The sequence below is a fragment of the Neltuma alba genome, unplaced genomic scaffold (assembly GCF_004799145.2).
Source record: "Neltuma alba isolate B1F8T4 unplaced genomic scaffold, ASM479914v2 tig00012320_pilon, whole genome shotgun sequence".
NCBI lineage: Eukaryota > Viridiplantae > Streptophyta > Magnoliopsida > Fabales > Fabaceae > Neltuma > Neltuma alba.
This window is the reverse complement of record NW_021636831.1, coordinates 9,760-34,465: the sequence shown is the minus strand read 5'-3', so window position 1 is coordinate 34,465 and position 24,706 is coordinate 9,760. Positions and strand designations below refer to the sequence as shown.

General features: G+C 35.1%; 2 protein-coding genes and 1 long non-coding RNA gene across 6 annotated transcripts; all 3 read right to left on the bottom strand.

The window, feature by feature from the left end:
• Positions 1 to 1,661: 1,661 nt before the first annotated feature.
• LOC114725990 (lipoyl synthase, chloroplastic) lies at positions 1,662 to 6,066 on the bottom strand. Its single transcript, XM_028912546.1, has 7 exons — positions 5,755 to 6,066; positions 5,014 to 5,177; positions 3,795 to 3,885; positions 3,547 to 3,704; positions 2,894 to 3,065; positions 2,573 to 2,683; positions 1,662 to 2,008 (listed from the first exon to the last, which is right to left on the bottom strand). Exons 1-7 carry the CDS (start codon positions 5,962 to 5,964, stop codon positions 1,922 to 1,924), a joined length of 993 nt encoding a protein of 330 aa, XP_028768379.1. The 5' UTR covers positions 5,965 to 6,066; the 3' UTR covers positions 1,662 to 1,921.
• Positions 6,067 to 16,496: 10,430 nt separating this feature from the next.
• On the bottom strand, positions 16,497 to 18,667 carry LOC114725988 (uncharacterized). 4 transcript variants are annotated; one of them, XR_003738462.1, is made up of 5 exons: positions 17,738 to 18,667; positions 17,485 to 17,608; positions 17,291 to 17,393; positions 16,853 to 17,186; positions 16,497 to 16,753 (listed from the first exon to the last, which is right to left on the bottom strand). It is a non-coding gene; the product is annotated as an uncharacterized LOC114725988 (long non-coding RNA). The 4 variants fall into 4 exon arrangements; XR_003738464.1 differs by having other exon boundaries at positions 17,495 to 17,608; XR_003738465.1 differs by having other exon boundaries at positions 17,485 to 17,538.
• Positions 18,668 to 23,713: 5,046 nt separating this feature from the next.
• Positions 23,714 to 24,319, bottom strand: LOC114725983 (MADS-box transcription factor PHERES 2-like). The gene is made up of 2 exons (XM_028912539.1): positions 23,951 to 24,319; positions 23,714 to 23,869 (listed from the first exon to the last, which is right to left on the bottom strand). The coding sequence occupies exons 1-2, from the start codon at positions 24,317 to 24,319 to the stop codon at positions 23,714 to 23,716; spliced, it is 525 nt and encodes a 174-aa protein (XP_028768372.1).
• Between the last annotated feature and the right edge of the window lie 387 nt (positions 24,320 to 24,706).

The window sequence follows — 24,706 nt, the reverse complement described above, 5'->3', positions numbered from 1 at the left end:
AAATAATTCCTTTCTAACTGGTTCCAATATTGGATGATGATCATTTTTGGCACTACATAAATTTAAGAGAAGACTTTTTAACTCATCAGGCTAAAAAAAGTACTAGTTGTTGTTATAAATTTTAGAAAAAATCTAAAAAAAGTGATTACTGAATTTTAAAATGCCAAATCAGAAATTACTATAAAAATTGTCATTTGCTCTTTGAATGGAGTCATTTTCTTTATAAGTGTAGTAACTAATACTGATTTGGAATTTTGAAATTCAGCTATCATTTTTTTGAGATTTTCCCTAAATTTTACTGTACATTGATATATTTTAATATAAATAAAAAGTATGAAATATGAAATATCAATGTGGTGTATTAAAGACTATTATAAGCATTATGCTTTGTCATGTATTGCAAGATTATGCTTGAAATAATGGTCACTGTGTAAAACTATGAAGGGAACAGGAAGATTCCTTGATCTGACAAGATTTTAAAATAGGCTTGAGAGACATGTCGAGGGGAAAAAAATGAGAGGTAAATAAAGGCATTGCATCAATTCAAAATGTCAATGTCATGTCTCCTATTGCATCCCAACAAATAATTTCAGGTATTAAATGATTCAAAATATAGTTAACGAGAGAAAGCAATTCAAAATATCTTAACAAAAACAGTACTTTCTCCTCCCTCCCACGTGCAATCCACTACAAATATTCAATTCTTACAGTTTTTTTTTTTTTTTGCAATCTATACAGAAGTTTTTATTGTTGTTAAAATATGTTTAATGTTTGTCTCTTTTACTTCTCTATTCATAAGCGAGTATCAATACTAGTACATTGTTAGATCCAACATTCCTACTGGCACCAATTAACTTACGCTTCAGGGGCAGTTTTTACTCAGCATCAGCAAGGTGAGCAATGCCGTGAAAAACTGAAAATGCGTAGTTTTACTTTATCTTAGCATTTGACACATCCACCTTGACAAAATTTATGTTAAAAGATCTTAAAAATCAACATCAATAATCAATGTAAATTATAAAACATATAGTACACTTTGTCATTTACAAATTGTGCAACACATTTATCAAATGAAAACTCCACTAACTATAACCATTTCCAATAACTGAAAATTACTCTCAAATTTTAAAGGCAATGATAAAGTTTTAAAGAAAGTTATTACCAAATTTTAAAAATTTTAATGTAAACTAAAACGTTGACCCATAAGTTGCACAAGTTAAGCCATACTCGAGTGACGAGTGCCATGCGGGTGTCTCTTAGGTACTGTCTTGTGTAATCTAAGCATGAAACCCACAAAGGTGACAAATTATAATTCCAAACAGAATAAATTTTTCAAAAATTACTTGTCCAAAGCAAACCATATCTGTCAAATTCTACCATTTTTCATAAGCTTCCTAAAAACTAATGATTGATTTTATTGAGTCTTTAACTATACATAGTCTTCTTTACATGGTTATGGGCTATCCACTTGCATCTCTAAAGGAACTTGCATAAAAATTTATTTGCGGATGTACATATAAGACCTGTGAAACCAATAAGTTTCATGAAGATCAGTACCAAAACCCTGCCCTGCAAACGATATTACTCTACAGTCCTTAGCTTTAGACAATCAACAAATAATCAAGTTCTATAGCCTATAATTGATGGCAAAAGGAAAAAAGTTCTATAGCCTACAGTGTTTCACTCATTAACATTGAAAGAATAATCATCAGCTATCGTGATCATTCTGTGTTTCCAGCATATAATGAATAAATATACCCATAAAATATGAAATAATCGCAGAATTTCTCACGGAAATTAATACGATTATCTAATTAACAATAAAAGTAGATACCCTAATCATTGGCCTAAGCATTCAACACCAATACGTATGTGGCAATCTCTTCGTTGCTGCTCAGCTTCCAAATCACAGAGCCCTAAGTTACAAGGCCGAGCCATTAGCATTCTTTGTCCTCTCTCTCACCATTGTCTGCACAAACAGCTCCCCGGCCCTGTATGAAGACCGCACCTGACACACGATAAGGGATTTCAAGTAAGGATCTCATTAGTCGATAATGAAGATGAGATGATTACATATTTACAAACAGGGACTCTTGAGTTAGGTTGGTCCATATGTATACTCTGCCCTGCACAGCAGAGCTAGGCTTGAACCTAACATTTGGATTAGTGTTAGGTCTATGCACTATAAGTCCAAGTTGGTTTGACCCAAAAATATATAATTTTTTCGCTATTTAAATTTTATATTATATTCATTCTTTACTTTCTGTTTCACCACTATATAGAAAAAACTATTTCTAATAAATCAACACAGATTTGAGATCAACAACTAAAACCTTATTGGACTTTGGGCCAAACCTAATCCAGCCCATATACGTATATATACAGATGGATATAGCACTGCTTATTGATCGTGGCCTATCTAGGACAATCTGTTGAAAGTACAAAGTACACTTAGTCCATTTGTCAATGGTTTGTCATCTAGTCCCAAAATAGATCAAGAATGATCACGTATACAAGTCACGAAAAAAGAGAATGCTAGATTAGAATTTTATTGCATTGGTGATGAGCTTACCAGAGGTCCACTGGCTACATATCGGAAACCAATAGATTCCCCATATTCTCTCCAGAAAGCAAATTTCTCAGGACTGACATACTCTTTGACAGTCAAGTGCAATGGAGTCGGCTGCAATGAGAACATATTTTGAATTAAAAAGAAAAGTAACAATTTGTAATGTCAGCCACGACAATTGTACATTGCGCAAATTGTATATAACTCAGAACATGTTATGGTAATTCCAGGAGCTTCAAGATTGGAAAGAAATTTAAGATCCAATTTCTAATGTTTTTAGCCGGCTGGGACAGACAGAACCAATGTATTTTTACATCAATGCACCTGCAAATACTGACCGAGCGTCAGAATATCAACATCAATAGACCTTAAATCAGCCATAGCTTCCTTCACCTCATCATCGGACTCTCCTAGGCCCAGCATTATAGAAGTTTTTGTTATCATGCCCTCCTTGCTATGTTTTGCATGTTTTAGAACTGACAAGCTTTGTTCATACCTGCATAAGAGATGGGACCAAGCAAGCGATAATTCAGAATGAAGCAAAACAAGCCCATGAGAAAAGATTGTTTACGCCTTAAATCATGCATCACTTGCCCAAGCCTAAGAGTCAAACATTTTTCAGAAGCAAAACAAGCCTAAAAGTCGAACAGGTTTCAGTACTTTTATTCAGGCTTTGATATAATTCACGGTAATTTTTAGATTTCTGAGACATTTTAACACACATGAAAATTACTTTCACACATTCCAAAACTTTCCAAACCAGTTTAGAGCATTTGCTCAGAATCAGATAGGAAATGTTTTGGCCAAATCAATTTGGGAGTATAGTTTAGAGATTCAGGTGCATATCACATAGATCCATATCTCAGCCAATTCCAAGGATGTACTTGTCGTTGGTATTTTTCCACAACAAATAAAAATGGTTGATTTTCTTATTTTGTACGACAAAATAATTGGATTAGATCAGCAATGCAACTCACCCAGCCCTGGGATCTCTAACAATTCTTTGAAGCCGTTTCACTGTTTCAATGTTGTGAGCGAAGACATCTAAGCCTGAGTGAACCAGAGTCTCTACAGCCTTCAAGTCACCCCGGAAATCAGATGTTAAACACTCAATCATGATCTCTGGTTTCAACTTCTGCAAAAACAAGCATAGAAACAATTTTGTATCTGTTTGCAATAAATGTTAAAATGCATTTCAAACCAACAATCCAAAATATTAATGAACCTTCATAGCTTTGACAGTCTGAGCAAAATGTCCACTTCCTCCATCAGGTATGTCATCACGATCTACACTTGTTAGGACAATATAATCTACACTGAAAAAGTTGGAAACTTGTAATTAACAAGGAAGTACATCTTGTAAAATTCATATAAAGACTACAATAATCTTAGTAGATGTACATGAGTTGATAGGAAATGCATTAGCACAAAGGTGTGAGCTCTATAAGATTTCAAAAACTACAGGATTTTATGAAAATTTAATTAGTGTTCTATATACACCTGTGCTGAAGGAACAAACCCTACCAAATGATTTCTTAGATCAGAAACGCTTGCCTATCAGCATAAAAGATATAAAGATTATGACAGGCATCTAGCAGTCATTAGGCTACATGGAAGAGATCAATATAACTGAACATATGCAAATGAGGATATCTGTGTGTTCCAGTCACTCTACACAGAAATTTAGGTCATTTAAAATTGATGACAGTTTCCCATACAAAAACGATATCAAGATTAAAACACCCATGTCAAGCTACAGCCACAGGAACCAAAGCTATTAAGAAAACAAATCCCCGGTCAAAAAACTACACATTTCATCAACCTGAAAATGCTGCACCTATGACGGTTCGCAATAATCTTACATTTGAAAAATTAGTCAAATATAGGGACAAATATGTTCGTTCTTATTGTGTTAGAAAGCTCCTTGCACGCTCTCACATTATATTTGCACTTATTGTATATTTCTGTAAAAGAAATTTTATAAGAAAGAGGAAAAAAGGCACATAAATAAAAAGGAGGGAAAGATAAGACAAAATCTCATCAACAAAAACCACTTAGCAAAAGCACAACAATGAAACACAGCAGGGGGAGGGGGCTCGTAATAAAGCTCTCTAATACCTTATCTGTAAAAGACAGCCTTAAAGAACCATAGTCTGGGTGTTAAAAAAAAAAAGCAACAAAAACAATACCATTCAACAACAAATCTATAGCTTATCCCTCTAAATTCAAGCATTTGATTTCAGACAAATGCACCAAGTAAAACTAAGTGCTACTTCTTTCCCTCTCAAGCATATTGCTGTGGTAAAATACAGACAACAGATGCATACACACCATCACCTAGACTAGTCGGGATTATGTTTAGTTGTGATATGACCAGGATGTTAGTTAAGAAAATAAAAGTTTAAAAGGGAAAATGAAAACGCATTTCATTAATCATTACACACCCCCAGCTTGCAATGGCCTTGGCAGTATTTTCTGGTTCCATTGGATCAGGTGGCGCCGGATTTCTACTGGTCTTCACAGCACAAAATCTACACCCACGGGTGCAAGTATCTCCCAGAAGCATGATTGTTGCTGTTGCTATACCATCCCCCCCTCCATTCCAACACTATCCATTAGAATTCAAATGTCAATAACATTATTTTTACCCTTAAAAACACTAACCTAAAACATTTAATATAAGTATTTATTACATTTAATATGTGTGCACGTGTGTTCTGTCTTGATTTCATTCCTTGATATCATATTGCTTAAAACAAAACGCAGAGAAAATAACATGTTTTGTCCTGAAGTAATGCAATTTCATAATATATCAATTTCTTACGCTGCCCAAATGATGAAGCAATTTACAGAGTCATTTTTCACCATTGAGTTGCTTACAATTCTCAAATGAATGAGTAAGCTAGTGCAGGATCAAATTTTGTAAACATTGCTTAAATATATAAGGAATCAACTCAACTCAATAATATACTTCAATAGAAGTTCCCAAAAAAATAAATACATAAATAAAACTTTCGCTCGCCTACTACGACTCTGCTGATCAAATCAGTCCTTATCAGTCATTAATCAATTTTGAGAATTTTCCTCTTTCTAGTGCTTAAGTAGAGAAAAGCTAGAAGATATGAAATTGAACTGGAAAAACGAGCAAGGATAATTGAATAAAATGAGAGCAATTAGCATTGAACCTCTCCAATATTCGGGCACTGAGCCTCCTCACAGACCGTGTTAAGTTTCAAATGGGACAGCGATTTCTTAATCTCTTCAAACCGATCACCTTGAGGAGCTCTCTGCCTCAACCACGCTGGCTTCTTTACATTCGGGTCTCTTCCGGTGTACCGGCCCATCCCACCAGGGTACGACCCGCTCTTCTTCTCCGATTCCATCAACTTTGCCATCTCTGGAAGCGACGTCGTCGTTGACGACAATGACGCTCGTTCCCCACCAATCTTAGACGACGACAATGATGAATCCGCCGCTTCACAACGAATTAATGAAGGTAAGGGTTATTATACAAGTTGCAACATTTGGGGACTCTTTGAAATGGGGTCGGGAATGAGACAGAAGAAGGTTTTATCAATATCGAATGCTGAATCATTTTTTTCCAAGAAAATTTAGTATGAATCCGACGGTGAAAGGGGAAGCTTTTCTTGAGCTTCAAAATACTCGCACGCTTCTTCGGTGAGTATCGTGAGGCAGCGGAATGAGTGAGGAAGAAGATGAGGGACAAAGAGTTGGTTGAAGTCTGCTGCTTGCTCCTGCAAATGATGCGGGAAGACTTCGGTTTCTCCGTCCAGGAAGCTCAACTACATTTTTATTGAAAAGGTGAAAAACTGAAAATGGATTCCTTCTCCAAAAAGAAAGAAAAAAAGAAAGAAAATTGAGTGCTTTGAGCCCAAAAATAATACTACCTCCGGTCCTAATTATAAGATCCAATTGACTAATTTGAGGAGATTAAGAAAGTAAGTTAAGTTAGTTATTTGTAACAAATAAGTATTGTCATTCCTAAAATATCCTTGCTAATTAAGTGTGTTAGTTAGAACTATTATTATTAGAAGGACTATCTTGGAAAAAAATTCATAAATATAAGAGACAAAATAGATTGGGGTCTTATAATTAGGACCAAACTAAAAATCAAATAGGGTCTTATATTAAAGACCGGAAATAGTAGCACTCTTAATATGTATTTGTACAAGTGGAATGTACAAATCAATCCAATCCTTGGAACTTTTTGAGAGGAGAGTCCAATTGACTCTCTTTAATATTCCATTTCTTCTTAAATAATCCTTTAATTATATATATTAAAAAAATTTCATTCAAATTTTAATGTAGCTGTTATTTTAAGAAAAATAATACTCATTTATTATAACTGATTAATTTAATTAATTTTTTTAAATTATTTCTCTAACTCTTACATTAAAAACTCTTCTAACACATCTCACAAATTAATATGAACATAAGCCGTGTTAGCTCTTCTACGATTCAACTTGCTTCTTTTATTGATAAGAAAATATTACCAAAAATAATAAAATTTAATATTACTCCGGTCATAAATATAAGATTCACTTTATAGAGTAAATTACAGTACAAAATAGATTTTATATTTAGAACCGGAGATGTATTATATACTCATTATTTTTTTTCCAACAATGATAATATTCATTATTAAGTAAATGTAATATATGCTTGGATATATTTTAACTTCTAATAAAAAATGTCTTGAAGTATTGCTACAAAAATTGACCTTGATAAGTGTTGGATATATATGTATATACATGGAAAATTAAAATTTTGTCCAAGTGAAAAATATATTTTGATACTTTTCCAATATATATCAACAAAATATATGAACGTGTCAGGTAATAGACACATATGGCTTATGATACATCAAAAAGTTAAAGTATTGATGCTTTATAGGATATCATCAAAGAAGCGAAATTCTCTGTTTTGACTCCCACTCCTTTAACATCTGAAGGATTGTTCATGTTTGTTAAAAATGACAAGTTAATTGACCGATCTACTGCTATAATATATGACAGGGGCGTTGATAAATTGTATATTAAAGGCAAATTGTAAAAATTTGGAGCGTCTAATTTTCAGTGCCAATGCCACATACCTCTATTACAATCTTATTGATGTGTCTACCTAATTCACCCTCTCCTTTTCAAAGTCATAAATGATATATAATCATGTTCCACCTCCTTCAAGAAACCAATCTTTGTGGAGCACAACTATTCTTTTTAAGGTCTGTACATAGAACACATCACATTTTGATTCTGAATTTAAAATTACATGCATTGAATCCTTCTTGGACAATTAAGCTTACTAATGAGTGCTAAAATTACATATAGCTTAGATTCATTTTTCATTCATTTAACATTAAGTTAAATCAAGCAATATTAAAAAACCTTAATATAGTCAAGCCTAAAAAATTAGGCCCAGTCTTTTTCTTTTGCCTAGAAATATGCCTAATTTTGCTGTTTAAAAAGCTTGACCTGGGCCTTGATCAAACTAGGTCATAGGCTATTTGATAGGATGGGCCAGCCCATGATAATGTGGGCTGAAATAGCCTGTACCTTCACAAAGTTGACTCGCTAGCCCGTCTAAATATTTTTTTCCCCAGACAAAGCTATTATTATTGGTATGGATTTGGATTTTCAAATACTAAAATTAGACTTGGAGTTTTGAACTTAAGTAATGAGTTTTAATAAAATAATATGAAGATTAATTTATAATTTAAAAATATTTTAGAAAAACTAACATATTTTTTAAATAATTAATTTAACTAGTTTTTTATCCAAATTAATTAAGTAGATCTTTTATGTGTGTGTATATATGAGCACCACATGTATATTTAATTTTATAAAGATGTATAGGGTAACAACAAATAGATGAAAATAAAAGATAAACGATGCTCTTTAAAGTGCTTAATTACATTTGCAAAGCTATAAATGAGGCAATGTCCATGTGAAATTTGAGGGTTAAAATCTTCCAACTATATTACACAATATATTGGGAATTTCATGAATAAGTTATAAAAAATAAAAAAAAGCAAGCTAGCGGTGTAGCGGGTCAAAAACAGTGTGGGCTAGAGTATCCTCCACCTTGACAAGCTAGCAAAATGCCAACCCGAGCTCACCGGCGCAGCCTGTAATCCTAACCTATTTTCATCTCTAATCACGAGACATGCAAGAAAGATCAAGGAAGCTTTGCATGTCAAGTTGCCTTTGAATTGATCCCAGTTTTCCTATACTAGTAAATAAGCACCAAAATCATGTACCAAATGATGCAGCGATCATCAATCTTTACAAGTGCACAACCATGAGAAATTTTCCCAAGGAGAAATATACAGCATATATGCAAGGGATCTATAAAGAAGCAAAGACATGGAGAGGCTAAGTTGAAAAGTAAAAGTTGACCCTTATAATTACATTAGTGCACATTAAGATTGGGCATCAAATGATACATGAGCCTCATATAAGAACGTTACACTACAAGTTCAAAGACCAAACCAATGACATCTTTTTAAAATCACAAGAATCATTTTTGCAGATAAGCTACATATGCAATTTCAAATGAGGCATGAAAGGAAACAGAAGACATCTTTGTAAGACAAATTCAAGCTTCAGACAACAACAAGCCTTATCCCACTAGGTGGGGTCGGCTACATGAATCACACGACGCCATCGTGCTCTGTCAACAACCCAATCCTTAGATATGTTGTTGATTAGGAGGTCTCGTTCAATAACCTCATTCAGCGTTCTTCTCGGTCTTCCCCTGCCTCTTTTTATGGGACTCCATCTTGTTTGATCCACCCTCCTCACCGGGGCCTCCAAAGGCCTTCTCTACACATGTCCAAACCATCTTAACCGATTTTCAACCATTTTCTCTTGGATAGGTGCCACACCGACTCTTGTCCTGATCTTTTCATTTCGAATCCTATCTTTTCTTGTATAACCACACATCCATCTCAACATCCTCATTTCTGCTACTCCGACTTTGTGCTCTTGTTTTCCCTTTATTACCCAACATTCACTACCATACATCATAGCTGGTCTTATAGCAGTCCGCTAAAATTTTCCTTTAAGTTTCTCAAGTACCTTCTTATTGCAAATAACTCCGGTAGCTTTCCTCCACTTTAACCAGCCAGCTTGTATTCTATGAGAAATGTCTCCCTCAATTTCCCCATCCTCCTGTATAATGGATCCTAGGTACTTAAACTTTGATACTTGAGGAATAATTTGCTCTCCCATCCTCACTTCCAAATCCCTATTACCTTGCCTCCCTCCAAAATCACGATGCATATATTCTGTTTTGTTCCTGCTCAAACGGAAACCCTTCGACTCCAAAGTCCTTCTCCATAACTCCAAACTAGTGTTAATCTCTTCTTTTGATTCTGCCATAAGAACTATATCATCCGCGAAGAGCATGGACTTAGGGATTCTTTCTTGAACAGGTTCAGTTAGAACATCCAGAACAATGTTGAACAAGTACGGACTCAGAAAGGATCCCTGATGTAGGCCAATCTTAATAGGGAAGTCCTTTGTCTCCCCCCCAGGCGTCCTTACACTGGTAGTTACCGCCTTATACATATCTTGTATGACTTTGATATACGCAACCCGTACACCTTTCTTTTCCAAAGCCTTCCACAATACTTCTCTTGGCACACGATCATAAGCCTTTTTCAGGTCAATAAAAACCATAAGTAAATCTCTTCTTTTACTTCTATATCTTTCCATTAACCCCTTTAGTAAATAGGTTGCTTCCAATGTGGATCTCCCTGGCATAAATCCAAATTGGTTTTCCGAAATAGAAGTCTCCAACCTCAACCTATATTCCATCACTTTTTCCCACAATTTCATTGTATGACTCATAAGTTTTATCCCTCTGAAGTTGGCACAGTTTTGAATGTCTCCTTTATTCTTGTAAATAGGAACTAAAATGCTTTTCCTCCACTCATCCGGCATATTTTTAGAGCGTAAAATTTCATTAAAAAGCTTGGTTAGCCACACCTCCCCCTTATCGCCCAAACATTTCCAAACTTCAATAGGGATACCATCAGGTCCAACGGCTTTTCCATTGTCCATTTTCTTGAGAGCCACCTTAACCTCTCCGATACGTATCCTGCAGTAGAAAGCCAAATTCCGATCATCTTCGTTAATTAGCAAGTCCTGCAAGTCCTGAGTCGCATAATTGCTTCCCTCATTAAACAACTTGTAAAAGTAAGCCTCCCATCTATCCTTAATATCACCATCAGTAACTAACACTTTACCATCTTCATCCTTTATACACTTTACTTGATCCAGATCTCTCTTTTTCCTCTCTCTTTGCTTCGCGATCTTGTAAATATTTCTTTCTCCCGTCTTTGTTCCTAACTCCTGATAAAACCCTTCATAAGCTTTAGTACGTAGTTCGCTCACTGCTCTCTTTGTCTCGTTTTTAGCCAACTGATACTTTTCCCGGTTCTCTACACTATTGCACAAGTGTATGGCCTTAAAACAATCTTTTTTCTGTTTGACTTTCTCTTGCACACTCTTATTCCACCACCAAGTCTCCTTATATCTTTGACCAGGACTTTTGGATTCTCCCAAAATTGCTTTAGCTACCAAACGAACCCTTGTAGCTATCTCTTCCCACATCCTGTTTGTATTTCCCTGCAACTCCTAATTCCCTTCCTTCAAAAGAGTCCTTTTGAATAACTCCCGCTTTTCCCCTTTTAACTGCCACCACTTAATCCTGGGTTTTGCCACTTGATGGTACTTTTGCCTGGTACTCTTAAAACGTACATCAAGGATAAGTACTCTATGTTGGGTACTCACCCCGTCTCCTGGAATCACTTTGCAATTAGTACACAATCTTCTGTCCGGATTCTTAACCAAAAAGAAATCAATCTGTGATTTTGAGACACCACTTTTATACGTGATTAAATGCTCCTCTCGCTTCTTAAAACAAGTGTTGACAATCTTAAGATCGTATGCAAGAAAAAAATCAAGAATAGATTGTCCTCCACTATTAAGCTTCCCAAAACCAAAACCACCATGTGCCCCGCTGAATTGTCCTGCTTCCTTACCAACATGTCCAATTAAGGTCCCCACTGATAAAATTTTTTTCTTTGAGTGGTATGCTTTAAACCAAGCCTTTCATATCTTCCCAAAACTTATCTTTAAGGTGTGTCTCTGCCCCAACCTAAGGTGCATAGGCACTAATGATATTGATAGTATCCTTTCCAACAATTACTCTTAACGATATTATTCTATCATCAAACCTTTTAACCTCTACCACGTTTTTTTTCCAAGTCCCATCAGCGATGATACCAACCCCATTCCTTGCGCTCACCTTTCCTGTGTACCACAGTTTATACTCTCCAAGTTCCTTGGCAGCTTCTCCAGTCCATTTGGTTTCTTGGAGGCATAAGATATTAATCCTTCTGTCTCTCATAACTCCTGCTACTTCCATAGATTTCTCATTTAACATCCCAATATTCCAAGTGTCAAATCTAATCTCAGTCTCATGAACTAACTTCTTTAGCCGCCTCCGTCCAAGAGAGTGCGGTAGCCCTTGCTCATTTAACACTACATCCGGACGACGATGCAGCGGCTCTAGCTCATTTCTCACTGTACTCGAGCCATACAGCGCGTCACTTCTGGGCAACGACCTAGCATTAGCATAATTATTTCGTTGATCCATGTTCATGAGATTCGACGGGTTTTTACATTGGCTGTCGAGAGCCTAACACAACCCTCCTCCTTTATCCGGGCTTGGAACCGGCTATACACTATAGGCGGAGTTTATACTCTCCAAGTTCAAGCTTCAGAAATGGTCTCAATTTTCCCACATTTTAAAGCAATCTCAAATGAAGCACCATATGATGAAATGATCATCAAATAAGCTACATATGCAATTAAGAATTATCACAAGCCATGCAGGAATTATTAAGGACATTTTACATGTCAAATTCAAGCCAATGAATCCATCTCAATTTACCCACATTACTAAATAGGCATCGAAATCAAGCATCAAATGATGCAATGATCAACAATCTTCGCAAGTGCACAGGCACAAGAAATTGGCCAAAGTAAAAATAAAAACATATGTGTAAGGGTTCTACAAAGCAGTAAAAGACAGAGTTTTAGTTGAAGAGCAAAAGTCAACCCCCATAGTTATATTTATGCTAAAAAAGATTACACATCAAATGATACCGACATCACTGAGCCACGTAGAAGGGCAATACAAATTCAAATACCAAAGCAATGAACTGTTGTTATTTAAATAAGCCATACATGCAATTTCTAAGGATCACAAGGTAAACAAGAATAATCAAGGCAACTTTGCACAACAAATTCAAGTCTTGGAATTAGTCCTAATTTTCCCACATTTGAATACAAGAATCCAAATGAAGCATCAAATAATGAAATGATCATCAAATAAGCCAATATGCAATTCCAAAGAATCACAAGGCATGAGGGAATGATTGGCAAAGTTTTGCATGTCAAGTTCAAGCTAAATCAATCTCAATTTTTCCACACAAGTAAATAGCATTGAAATCAAGCATCAAATGATACAATAATTATCAATCCTTGCAAGTACAAAAACACAAGAAATTTGCCAAAGAAAAAATATACCCCATATAAATATCGGGTTTATAAAGGAACAAAGAGATGAAGAGTGTAAGTAAAAGTGCAAAAGTATAACCACATAATGATATTTATACACGCTAAAATCAGGCATCAAATAAAACAAACTTCACTGAGCCTCGTAGGAGCACATTACATTAAAGTTCAAATATGAAATCGAGGACATCTTTTTATTTCAAAAAACTGTCACTTCTTCGGTAAGTCATATGCAATTTTGAAGGATCACAAGGAATGAAAGAAAATTCAATTTTGCATATCAATTTCAAACCTCAGAATCAATCTTTATTTTCCCATATTTGTAAACAACCGTCCAAATACAGCATCAGAAGATGCAACGATCATCAAATAAGCCCCATATCCCATTTCAAAGGATCACAGGCATGTAAGAATAATTAAGGCAGCTTTGCATGTCAAGTTTAAGCCTCTAAAACAATCTCAATTTTCCCCCCTTAGCATCAAATGACGCACTGATCATCAAACATCACAAGTGCACAACCATGGAAAAGTTCGCCAAGGGAGAAATACAAACTATATGTAAGGAGTCTATAAAGCAGCAAAACCATGGTGAGTCTAAGCTGAAGAGCAAAGATAGACCCCCCATAGTTATACTTATGCACATTAGGATTAAGTATCACCTGATATAGACTTCATTGAGCCTCGTAAGAGTGCATTACATTACAAGTTCAAATACCAAACCAAGGACATCTTTTTATTTAAAGAAACTATCATTTTTTTTAATTAAGCCACATATGCAATTTCAAAGGAGGCACGGAAGAAAACACAAGATACCTTTGCATGTCAAGTTCAAGCCTTAGAATGAATCTTAATTTTCCCACATTTGTTTTCCTAGAATCCAAATGAAGTAATAAATGATGCCATGATCATCAAATAAGCTGCAAGCAATTTCAAATATCACAGGGCATGCAATAATCATTGAGGAAGTTTTGCATGCCAAGTTCAAGCCACTTAATACATCTCAATTATCCTGCACTAGTAAATAGGCATCAAAATCGAGAATCAAATGATGCTTTGATCATCAATCTTTGCCCATCCACAAACATGAGAAATTCTCCACAGGAAAAACATACAGCATACATATATGGGGTCAATAAAGCAGCTGAGACACAGAGAGTCTAAGTTGAAGAGAAAAAATATGCCCCAACAATTATATTTATGCACATTAAGATTAGGCATCAAATGACACAAATTTCATTGAGCCTCGTAGGAGTGCATTACATATACAAGTTCAAATACCAAAGCATCGGCATCTTTTTGGTTTAGAAAACTCATCTTTTTTCAATGAGACATGCAATTTTGAAGGATCACAGGGCAAGCAAGAATGAATAAGATAGATTTGCACGTGAAGTTCAAGTATCAGAATCAATATCAATTTTCCAGCATGGACATTGAAAAGAAGCGTCAAATGATGCAATGAACACCAAATAAGTCACATATGCAATTTTGAAAGGTCACAACACATGCAAGAATGATTAAGGAAGTTTTGCGTTTCACATTCAAGCCTTTGGATCAATATCAATTTTCCCATCTTACTAAATAGGCACAAAATCAAGCATCAAATGATGCAATGATTATCAACCCTTGCAAGTGCATAATCATGAGAAATTCACCAAAGGAGAAATATACTTCATATATGTAGGGTTCTATAAAGCACCAAAAATATGGGAGTCTAAGCTAAAGAGCAAAAGTAGACACTAATAATGATATTTATGCACATCAGGCATCAAATAATACAAACTTTAGCCTCATAGGAATCTATTACAAATACAAGTTTAAAATACCAAAGCAAAGACATCTTTTTATTTCAAAAAAACTCATTTTTTAGATAAGTCACGTGCAACTTCATATACTCACTAACATAGATTTCCCAAATACTACTTAGCGGAATATAAACAAAAAATGAAAGTGATATTTATCCTACTGCAGGTTCATAGCGGCTTATAGATCGTTTGTTAACCCAGACATTAAAAGCTTGACTAAAACAAGCATCCTTATGACATCCTTTATGCCATGACCCAAAATATTAAAGAGATAATAGCAAGGGAAAAAAAATAGGACATCGCTTAAAAGGTGGTCATGCATTTTAATCCATCCAAATTCAATCTTATCTGCTAACCATATTGAATTTAATGTTGATGACTAGATGCTACTAGTATCAATCAATTCCGTCATTGTTATTCTCTTAAATTGCTATGATACTAATGAAGTTCCTCCTCTCAAAAGACATTGGCTTCATAGCATGACAATCAAAAGTTGGTAATATATCGAACAACAAGGTAGATGTTGGGTTCATTTCATGTAACATCTAAAGAATGTTAGTTCCATTGTGATTATTCCCTTTTAAAAATGAAAAAGAACATATCATATTTCAGTCATCAACATCCCAAAAGTAATCGCTCAAAACAAATTTAGCTGCAAAATACTTTTTAAGTAGGACAACATAGAGCATTAAGACAGCTAGCACTGACTTGGTGGTGGAAGGTAACCTCGTCCAGAGGATGTTTTAACTAAGTTTTTTAAGAACAAAAAGCCCCATTAAGAAGAATTTTCATTCACAATTCAAAAAAGTTTTTGCTATGCTAACCTCAAAATACCAAGTCCTAAGAATCTTAGACAAATTATTATCTAGCATCAAACATACCTCACATCATCAAAAGAGAGTCGCTGAGGCAACTATCCATTCTTTGAACTTAACAGAACACGTGTGAAAGGAGAAATTCTGCATCTAAGCTATCCTGTAATGTTTCCATTTGAAGCTGACAACACATGCGTCCAATAGGCAGGACATCAAAAGGAAAAAAACCAAAAACATTGCTACAAATAATCCAGAGAACTCAGTCACAAGTCAAAGTCTGCCTCATACATGAGAAGGAAAGCATCAACAACAATAACAACAATAAGCCTTATTCTTTATTCTATTAAGTGGGATTAGCTATATAAATCACATGATGCAATTATACTCCATTCGGAACCAATTCTTATGTACTAGTCACCAATGGATCTCAATTGATAACTTCCTTAACTATCCTTGGTCTCTCTCAATATCTCTGTAACTTCCTTTATTGATAACTTTCTTGTCACACTTTAATAAAAGTGATGGTTTCATTATTCTTAATGGTTCACATGATAAAGAAAGCATCACTTTTCCTAAAATTTCATGAGATATTTTAGAGTGCAAATGACTAAATTTGGTAATCCATAGTGACAAAGTTACCCAACAAACCTTTGCATTTTTTCCAACTTCAAGCTACAACAAAATCACACAACAAAAATCATAGTTTCACAATGAAGTACGAAACCAATGGGCTTGAGCAAATAAGAACCAAAGAAAGCAACACCAATGCATGAGTTTTTACGCAACATTCTCATAAAAGAGGGTGTTGAAAAAAAAAGAGAATAGCATCATCGAGTCACTACAAACAATGTTATTATTAATTCACTACGACCTAAAGTAAACCTTTTAGCTGATTAGTTCAATTCCTCATGCAAAATTCTCAAGCCGCGCACTCTCATATACTTCAAGGTGAAGATACTCCTGCAATTGATCACCACTAAACAACTTAGCCACTAAACCAAAAGGAAACAATCTGTTCAGAGGGAGAGGTTGGAATAAGGGAATTAGTAATCTTCTTACCACTAAATCAAACTGACCTCCTTTGACAAATGCAACAAGCTCTCAAAGCTCCTTCCTAGACATCATGTAGCTAGCATGGTTTTCTAAAATATTCTTAACAGAATTGACAAGGGCACTCTGCTCCTCAAATGAGGAGCTGATTTTTTTTTTGGCTTTTTTTTTTGGAGGGGGAACCTTGTTAGGATGGACATTCACTATGTTTGTACATCTACCTTTTATTCAATGACTGCCTTTGTTGACTAGAACCAAAAAGAAAGCAACCCAAAAATCTAGGACACAATGAATCACTTGATGCACGATCAAATCTGCTACCACATCTTAGCAAGAGCCTCACCTGAGGACCCAAAACAAATAATTAAGGAAAGGTTATAAGTTCTTATATAAAGGACATGCTACTGAGCAACCAATTAAATAATAATACTAGTTTCAGAATGGCACCAGATCTCCAGCAAGCTTTTACAAAGATTCATTAAGGGTGGCCTTAGTTTCAGAACAGTACCAAATCTCCAGCAAGCTTTTACAAAGATTCATCAAGGGTGGCCTGCACATGTTTTGCAATCTTCATCATTGATATGGCTTGAATTGATCAAACGCTAATGAAGACAAAATAAGCAAAACAATTTAGCTCAAACCTATAATAACCTTAAAGCACAGTACTAGCAGGGCCTTCGAGTTCAGCAATCACCCTTTATATTCAAGATGGAATTAATAGATCATATATTCTAAAGATCAGGATTTTCTCTTTGAAGAGAAGGACTTGGACATTAAAGGAACAAAGATATATTAAAAAAGAAGAAACACATAAGCCATAACGATTCCACAGGTTAAGAGTAAAATATATATATATTTACACACACAAATATATAAAGGTAAAGTCATGCTTACGAGTATGTAGCAAGCAGCAGTGCGGCACCATCTACGTTGAAAGCATTCCATAAACAATCTACTTTAAAAGAAGAAAAGAAAATCGTCTATACAGTTAACATACAACAATAAAACAAGCCCTATAGTTTACACTAAGAACTAAGGTAAAATTCAGGTTACTTCATTTAAGAGAAGCAACAAAATAAAAAAAAAATGTTCATGGGGGAGTTGATATATTCCTTTGCATTATCAAATAATAAAATTTTATTCAAGATAGCAGGGATTGTGTCATTCTAATTCTAATTCTAATAGCTGTACATCTAAACCATAGTTGTTTATATGTTAGAAAGTGTGGTCATTGTCAAGCTTCAATTTTCTTCATATCATTTGAAGAAGTAATTTAGAATAATCATAAAAATGACAAGATTATTCCTCACTTTCAGGGTTAGAACCAAATTCGATAGAAATTTATGGGTGATACTGGCAACCAAAACATGTTTAGTTAAGGCTGCAAAGCGGAGCCCAAAATTTATCTTTGCACCTTGCATTAGGCCACTGATAATTAAAGTTTATACAGCGCCTCACTACTCGTGCATTGTTGATTCAAAATATGATGCAAGAAATTCAATAGAAAACCACAGAAACATTTTTCGTTAGGCAGAGAAGATATTGACATAAAACCAAAGGTTGAAACAAAAACGCAATAAAATCAAAGAAAGAATAAATAAAAAGAGCGACAGGTCTTTCTGTCGGAATTGTAAGTTGAAAAGGTACGAAAAAAATATAAGAACTAGGTAGTAGACTGGACTCGAAAAATTTTGTTAGATCAGGGATAGCCAAGATGCTCTGTGCTAGTAGACTTAACTGGTCACTAGGAGAAGAGATCGGGATTGATCTTGGCTCGAAAGTCCAGAGCGAAGAGAACTATTTGTAGCCGTTTGATGATCTCTACCTTCCGCGCCCTCGAGAGTCGGCACATCGATTCAACCGTTGCGATTAGGGTTTTACATCAAAGAGGGGTGGTGCAAATAGGAACTTTTTAAATTCAATTTTTGCCAAACAAAAAATCAAACCAGCCTGGGCTGGCTCGACTCGTTGAGGCCCGCATGTCACAAACTAGTTGGTTTTTAAAGTCCGCTCCTTATGATGGGCCTTCAGGTCTGTGTAAAAGTTTTTGTATTTTTTTAAATATTTTAATATGAATAAAGTAAAATAATAAACTTCATAAATTTCTATCTCAAATTATAAAAACATAAGTTATACAATCATAAAATAATCTCTTGTCAAATATATATAGTTTAAAAATATCAACACATATAATGTAAATCAAATCATTATCTAAAGTCTACATTAATCCATTTTTAAAGTTTAATTGGACTAATTATTGTCCAAAACCAAATAAATCAAGCCATTTTGTGAAATTTGATTTTAAAATGATAATAACAACTACATATTTAAAATATTATTAACAATATAAAAAAATTAATAATATTAGCATTATATAAAAAATTTTATTAAAAAATTATAAAAAGGGCCTAAACAGTGAGCCAACCTTTTTAGGCACAAGAAAAAAAATCTTAAACCCGACCCTCACAATTTTTGAGGCTAAAAAGGCTGACCTGACAGGCTTGACCCATTTTCTCAATTAGAGTCAATGTTATTCATTTATTTGTATTTATTAAGAGCATTAATGCATTAAGCAGAATTCAAAGACTAAAACTTGTTTGGAAAGAAGAATACACATTAAGTAAATGACTTAAGACATTAAGTGAAAACTCAGAGGTAAAAATACAAGTTCTTTTCAATACAGTTTGTGCTCTAATTGACATGGTTAAACGTTAAGGAGAAAAAGACATGAAAAACACTTCAAATGCCACAACAGAGCCTCATGCTAGGCTTAAGTTGTGTGTTAATTGGGAGCTGTTTTCAGTTCAATTATTTCCTTAAGTTCTGTTAATGATAAGTCTCAACTCTCAAGCAAAGGACCAGTGTCAATTTAATTTCCCAATTTTATTTTGTGCGATAAGATTGGTCCAAATCTACTGCTAATGGGAAGAACTTCATTATGAACCTTTTAACAAATAATACAAATATCCAGAGCCATATATTAGAGATGGTGCCTGAAGATCATTCAAAGTAGTTGTGTTTAGCACAACTATATTAGGAGCGTGAGCATCAATATTGGAAATTAAATACTCTATTGGCAGGTTAATATAGGGAGAATCTACACGTTTTGGAACTAATTAATGAGCTACTTCATAACAAGAATTCAATGCAATAATAACCACTTTTCATAACACGACCATATTCAATGATTATGCAGATCAATCAAATCAACATAAACAAGTGCAAACAACTGGAAGAAACTGGCTAAAGACTGGCAAGTGTAGCATTGGTCAACCTCAATGACAATTTCCAACATACAGCAAGATTTAGGATATCAAGTTTCCTCTTAACTTTCTGTTTATGGCAAATACTTTAAGAAAATACGTTTGTGATAATGAAAGGCAAGAAACCATCTGAATAAGTCAGTAACTAATGCCATATGTCATATGCAGCACATCACACAGGTCAATCTAGATAAGCATTCCCTGTACATTTGAAATGCTTAACAAAGATACAAAAATATCTAATTCAAATCTGGAATGCAACTTCATAATGGAGAAAGATGATTATTTGTCTCTAAAATTCTGAAAATAAGCAAGACAAACATCCAAAGCAGGGACAGAGTCTGAAGAAGATTATTCATATTACTTCATGATAGCAAAAAAAAAAAAAAATTAAATCTTTTCATGATATAACCATGCAATGATTATGTGGGTTCCCTATAGCTAACACAGACACGTGAAAATAGCATGAAGAAATTACCAAAAGGCCTTATATTAATTGAGCCTAATGGCAAGTGTAGCATGAGTAAACCTTGGAGATGGTTTCCAACATATGCAAGTTTTTGGGAATAAATCTGCATATCAACCTTCTGTTTATATCATGTACTTTAGATGAATTAATATATGTGTGACAAAAACTAGTGCAATGTATTGGCACTTAACACCATTTTGCTACACATTTAATTATTTCTTCTTTCTTGTTTATCAAATGGAAAACCACGACTGTATTTGGTATGTTTATAGATTTCAAGCGAAGGAAGGAGCATAAAGTTCCTTCCGGCAGTGTGCTATTTTTGCACATTGTGGTGGCATTGATTAGAAGGGAATGCCGGTTTTAGTATGAAGTTTCTTCCTTCAAATCTTCCTTGGGAAATAGTTACTTTTGAAGCTTTCCTTTGGGTTATGATTTCAGCCAATGGTTTATTTGCAGGGTTTCTTTTGAGAATCTCTAAAGGCATTGCCAAACTCTTTTAAGTTGTTCTTTCTTATTCTTTGTCAAGGAGTACAACTTGTCTTTTGTTATTGTTTTGTTAAGGAATATCTGAAGCAAGTCTGTGCGTTAAAGAAGAAGGTAGTGTAAATATATAACATGTAAGTCCAGCAGTGACCATAGAAACATTCAATGTGTGCCAACCCAATAAATGTTTTTGTCTCAAATTGTTTTCAAGAACGGCAGATTGCAAAATTGAAGAAGCTCAGGTTCAACCATCAAGCATGTGAATATACTGACCTGTGACCAAATATTCATTTGTTTGTCAATTACCACGCAAGAAAGTGATAGTAGAGGCTGGCTATTGTCATGAGATCTTACCCTTCAGGCTATTAGGTTGGACTTTGGAAGGATTAAGTGTAAAATATGGGCAAAACTGACGCAATACAAATCACAGAAAAAGAAGGGGCAATGCCAATGGGAATATCTGTCCCATATTAGAGCCATGTGAATTATTTTTTGCTGTAGCTAATAAGCAGCTCTCTTCGTTAAAGATCTTTTCCTACTATTTCCTTGTATTAATTCGCTTTTTTCATGGAGGCTCCAGCTGTGGCTAGAACTAATGGCATACAAACATTTGAAAGAAAGAATTATGCAGGAATCTCAGTCCACTCATCACGGCCTTCCATGCATATTGAGAGTGTTTTTGTCCCTTTTAGCAGCGGCTTTTGTAGGCCCCAGAGAGATTATTTCTCTTCTGATTCCAGAAGCAAAAGCTTGATCTCTATCAGAGGCTCCACAAGAGCAGTTATTGACCGTAGCAACACAACAAGTAAGGACTTGGCTGTTAGCTTGTTCCAAATACAACTTCTCAGCATCAACTAGCTTCCACACAAGATCAAGCTCTTAGAACTGCATTCTCAACGAGCCACCTAGTGTTTGAGTTGGGTTTCGAAGGCTCATGGATGGTCCAGAAGTTGGACCCCCAGCTGTGAAGAGATATCTCATTGGAGACAACGAAGAAAGGGGGTGCATGTGTTACCATGGAATGGCAGTGTCAAGAGACGGTGTTCACTAGACTAGAGGAATTCAAAATGCCAATTCAAGTAAAGATGCGGGCTGCGTGATGAAACCCGGCAACAAATGGTGGGCTTCAGATACAGAAAGAACTAGACCTTCCCAGATGGTTGTCATGTCCAATCAACTTCACAGTTCTATGTACTGGCTTTACTACACAGTATATAGTTCTGAAGAAGTGAGCCTTGCTGGTTCAACAAATCCCATTGTTCAAGACCAAGAAAGAGTATTTTACCCTAAGTCAGAGAATTGGCAAAATTTTCAAGTCCCTTCTAGGTCTGGTCTAGCTTGCAGCAAGAATGGAAGGAGACCATCACAGTGGAGTAGTGCTTGTTGTTGGAACAGGCAATGATTGGAATAGTGAGTCATATTCCTATTGGCAATGATATATAGATTGATCGGGTTCATCTTAGAGCTTTTTATAGAATTCACTCATTTATACATAACAAGTTCAAAAATCAGAAGTAGAAAAAGCTCAGAAACCATCTGAGTAGTTTAATAAATAATATTATGTGGCATATGCTACACATTGTACAGAATCAATCTGGATAACCATTGGCCTGTCATTGCAATTTAGTAGTTGGCATTTTTCTAATTTCCAAAATCAAAGAGGCAAGAAATATGAAAGAGAAATTAGGGTATCATTTCACAAAACAGAACCATGTCCCTGCACTGATGATGCTCAATGCTGCATGTATAAAGGAGCACAACATTTGGTTTCAAAACCTGTTTGGAATGCTGATGGCTGATGATAAGTGAGAGAGATCATTTTTACAAGAACTTCACAGTACCTCGTAGTGTACAGGCAGTACAGCAGGATCTTCAAAATGCGCTGCCTTCATGAAATCCTTCCATTTCTATTGGTGAAACTTAACAACTTCTATGACTTCCATCTTGCTTGAGTATAGATTCTCACTTAACAAGAAATAATCACCCTGAGATTAGCTTACCAAAAAAGTAAACTTTCATTGAAAAAATGTCAAACCTTTTGTGAGAGGGGTCATTTAATTTTCCTTCCCTATAATGTCAAAAATAATATTGAATTTTTGTATGATCCAAATGACAAGAACTCAACCTGTTGATATAGTCTACAGAATAACCCATAACATTCAGTGTGGAAGTAGGCAACTCATATTACATGTTCGATATTTCCGCTTCAATTAGCTGATTTTGCAAAGCTGACACTTTCATGTCTACAATCTATGACACTTCACCTGGCTTCTTTGTAGGTCAAAACCCTTAGAAAATAGCAATTTCTAGAGATGGCAAATTTGCACTCTAATACCATTTCTCCACCAAATCTTAACTATTTACCTATGGTATGCAATGTGACCATGTGGGACTCCATCACCCTACCATTGATATTAGAGGTAAAATCAGAATTATCTTCTCTGTCTGGGGGGAAGGTTTAGAAAGAAGCAATTCTAGAATTGTAATTGAGAACAAAAACTTGGAAAACAAAATAAACATGACATGGATATACAATTTATTTGTCTACACATACAACTTTGTGAGAATGGAAAAAAACCTAACCATCATACACAAAAACATCATATGTGACAGAAATAGACCTCAAAAAACTACTAAAAGACAGATCTAAATTCATGGAGAAAATGGGTTGTAAAACGATGGAACATATAGGTAATTGGCAATTTTAGATGGTGGTTGTGGCATCTCACATGCATCAATTCCCATATAACCTTCCATATTTCCTATGTCCATGCCATGCTGCAGATGTTGGTCAGTAAGATTTTCATTCTGTACATTAAATACCAAATCATTCAGATGTTGGTGGGGTTGGAACATCTATTCTGAACTGCTGAAATTAGTCTGTCTTACTTCTTTGGCAGATTCTTGCTCAGTCCAGTTTATGTTCTTCAAAGTCTGCTCCGCTAACATCTTCATATCAGGCCAATCTTTTTGGGAGGGCATTGTTTTCCCTGCCATACAGAGGATCATAAGTTGGGAAATCTCCTCTCTATGGTTTTCTTCTCTTCTTCTCATCAGAAGTTCTTTCCCTTTGTTAATCCTCTTCTGTATCGATTCCTCCCCGTTCAAGTTGTTCTGCTTAGCTTGGCACCTCTCAATCACTTGCTGGACACCTTCATGGTCCGGCCAAACCTCTGGTTGAGGATCAGAGGGGCCATTGAAAACGATTGCCCCAGCCTCAACATCACAAAGGATGCTAAGTTCACGTACTTTTTTCATGATACTTGCTTTCTTTTCACGAACGATGCTTTTCTTTTCAACTCATCAGTGATGTACTCATGTTTCACCACCTCTCTGGACATGGTTATGCTTAAGGAGACCAGTTTTTGTTTAGCACACTTATGTTTAGCACACTTATTCCTTGAGAATTGAGATCTACCCTGCCCTTATATACAGCTATCTCATATTCTAAAGATGAAATTACAGCTGACTCATTAAATGGTGTCAGAGAATATTAGAATTTATGATGGGATCCATAGTCTGCTTTATTTCAGAAATCTGGAAACTATAGCCAGTATTAAGGATGAAATCTGTGGGTTGGATTAAAGGTGCTAAACTAATTAAATGTTTGATATTATTGAAAGGAGATGTGAAATCTGAAACTTG

Coding starts and splice junctions, on each gene's coding strand:
- LOC114725990 (XM_028912546.1), bottom strand. CDS start 5,964: ATGGCAAAGTTGATGGAATCGGAGAAGAAGAGCGGGTCGTACCCTGGT. Junction 5,178..5,754: donor AGTGCCCGAATATTGGAGAG/GTTCAATGCTAA, acceptor TCTAATGGATAG/TGTTGGAATGGAGGGGGGGA. Junction 2,009..2,572: donor ATGTAGCCAGTGGACCTCTG/GTAAGCTCATCA, acceptor ATCGTGTGTCAG/GTGCGGTCTTCATACAGGGC.
- LOC114725983 (XM_028912539.1), bottom strand. CDS start 24,319: ATGAAAAAAGTACGTGAACTTAGCATCCTTTGTGATGTTGAGGCTGGG. Junction 23,870..23,950: donor AGCAAGAATCTGCCAAAGAA/GTAAGACAGACT, acceptor TTTAATGTACAG/AATGAAAATCTTACTGACCA.